This window comes from Hippocampus comes, unplaced genomic scaffold, assembly GCF_001891065.2.
Source record: "Hippocampus comes isolate QL1 unplaced genomic scaffold, H_comes_QL1_v1.1 C16924194, whole genome shotgun sequence".
In the NCBI taxonomy this organism is placed as follows: Eukaryota; Metazoa; Chordata; class Actinopteri; order Syngnathiformes; family Syngnathidae; genus Hippocampus; species Hippocampus comes.
Genome location: NW_017841093.1, coordinates 1 through 1237, shown reverse-complemented (window position 1 = coordinate 1237; position 1237 = coordinate 1). Strand labels below are relative to the sequence as shown.

At 50.0% G+C, this 1237-nt stretch overlaps 1 protein-coding gene across 1 annotated transcript; it reads right to left on the bottom strand.

Moving 5' to 3' along the window:
* Positions 1–47: 47 nt before the first annotated feature.
* On the bottom strand, positions 48–1157 carry LOC109509508 (delphilin-like; the record flags this gene model as incomplete). The annotated part of the gene is made up of 4 exons (XM_019859348.1): positions 48–199; positions 277–576; positions 822–891; positions 977–1157. Coding segments are annotated over 4 exons (703 nt in total), but the record flags the coding sequence as incomplete, so codon positions are not given.
* Positions 1158–1237: the final 80 nt, after the last annotated feature.

Sequence of the window (1237 nt, the reverse complement as noted above, 5' to 3'; positions counted from 1 at the left end):
AAAAAAAAAATCCAATGCCGTAAAAGCAGAAGAAGTTGTTCTCCCACCTGGTGCCTTGAATCCAAGAAAGCGCGAGATTTTGTTCTGGCAGTGTTCTTGTTCTTCATACGTCAGCAACTGGTAAACAAATTGCCAGATGACCTGCTTGGCTGGCGTATCCAGCACCGGGAACACGTCCACGATCAGTGTGTCAACATTCCTGTCGCCATGGAAACACCACATCTTGGAATTCATTCCCATACAGACATACACTTTTTTTGGCTTCTATTTGCCCACCTGTGCTGGAAGAAGTTCTCCAGAGCCTTGCAGATGGTGTACTTCTCCTGGATGGTCAGCAGGTGCTCCAGCTGCTGGCCGAAGGTGCGGCCGTGGACTCGGATACTGGGTGGCAAGATCTCGGCCACCCACTGCAGGGAGCTGAGCACGGGGGAGCGAGCGCGCTCTGCGGGAATGCCGCCGCCCCCCGCCGGGTCCTGCTCCGACATGGCGAACGAGGGCGGGCCATCCTCCACTACCAGGGTGGGCATGGCACCGCTTCCCTGCAGCATGGACACCACCTTCTCATGGGAAGAGGTCCTAAGGCCACACACATTATGATGTGTGAAGGACGACGGCGGGTTAGCCTCCAAAGTGTCAGTGAATGATAACAGCTACGAACTCATAAGTGGATAATACGAATGGGGGATGGCATCAAAGTGGAGCCTTTGAGGACATATTGTATTTCAGTGATAATAATCCTGGAAGGAGCTACTTTCATGAAATTTGTTCTGAAACCAACAAAAGAATCTCGTCAACGCAGAAACAAATTTGATTGGTTTGACCTCATATCAAGTCCGTTGAGAAACAGGATGCGGTCTCCTGGTTTTAGACCCGCCTTGTCTGCTGCGCTCCCTGCACAGCAAAACAAGTCAAAGCAAGAAGACATTTGCTCACTAAAGCATCTGGAAACAAGCGTATGATTGGATGTTGGATTTACCGGGGATGACCGAGTCGATCCACACAGGAGCGTGACCCCTGAGAGTGAAGCCAAAGCTCATGTTGCCTTTGCACACTCTCACCGTCCTAAAAAAAGAACAATGACTGAGATGCACCAACAACAGACGTAACATGGAAATGGGCAAGACTCCGAGGATTGCGGGCCATTTGCAATTATCATACTGGACACAAAGATGCAGCCGTCATGTATTCAAAGAGTAACCTGCAATATTCAGTATCATCCCTCCTGATCATCTAGAAA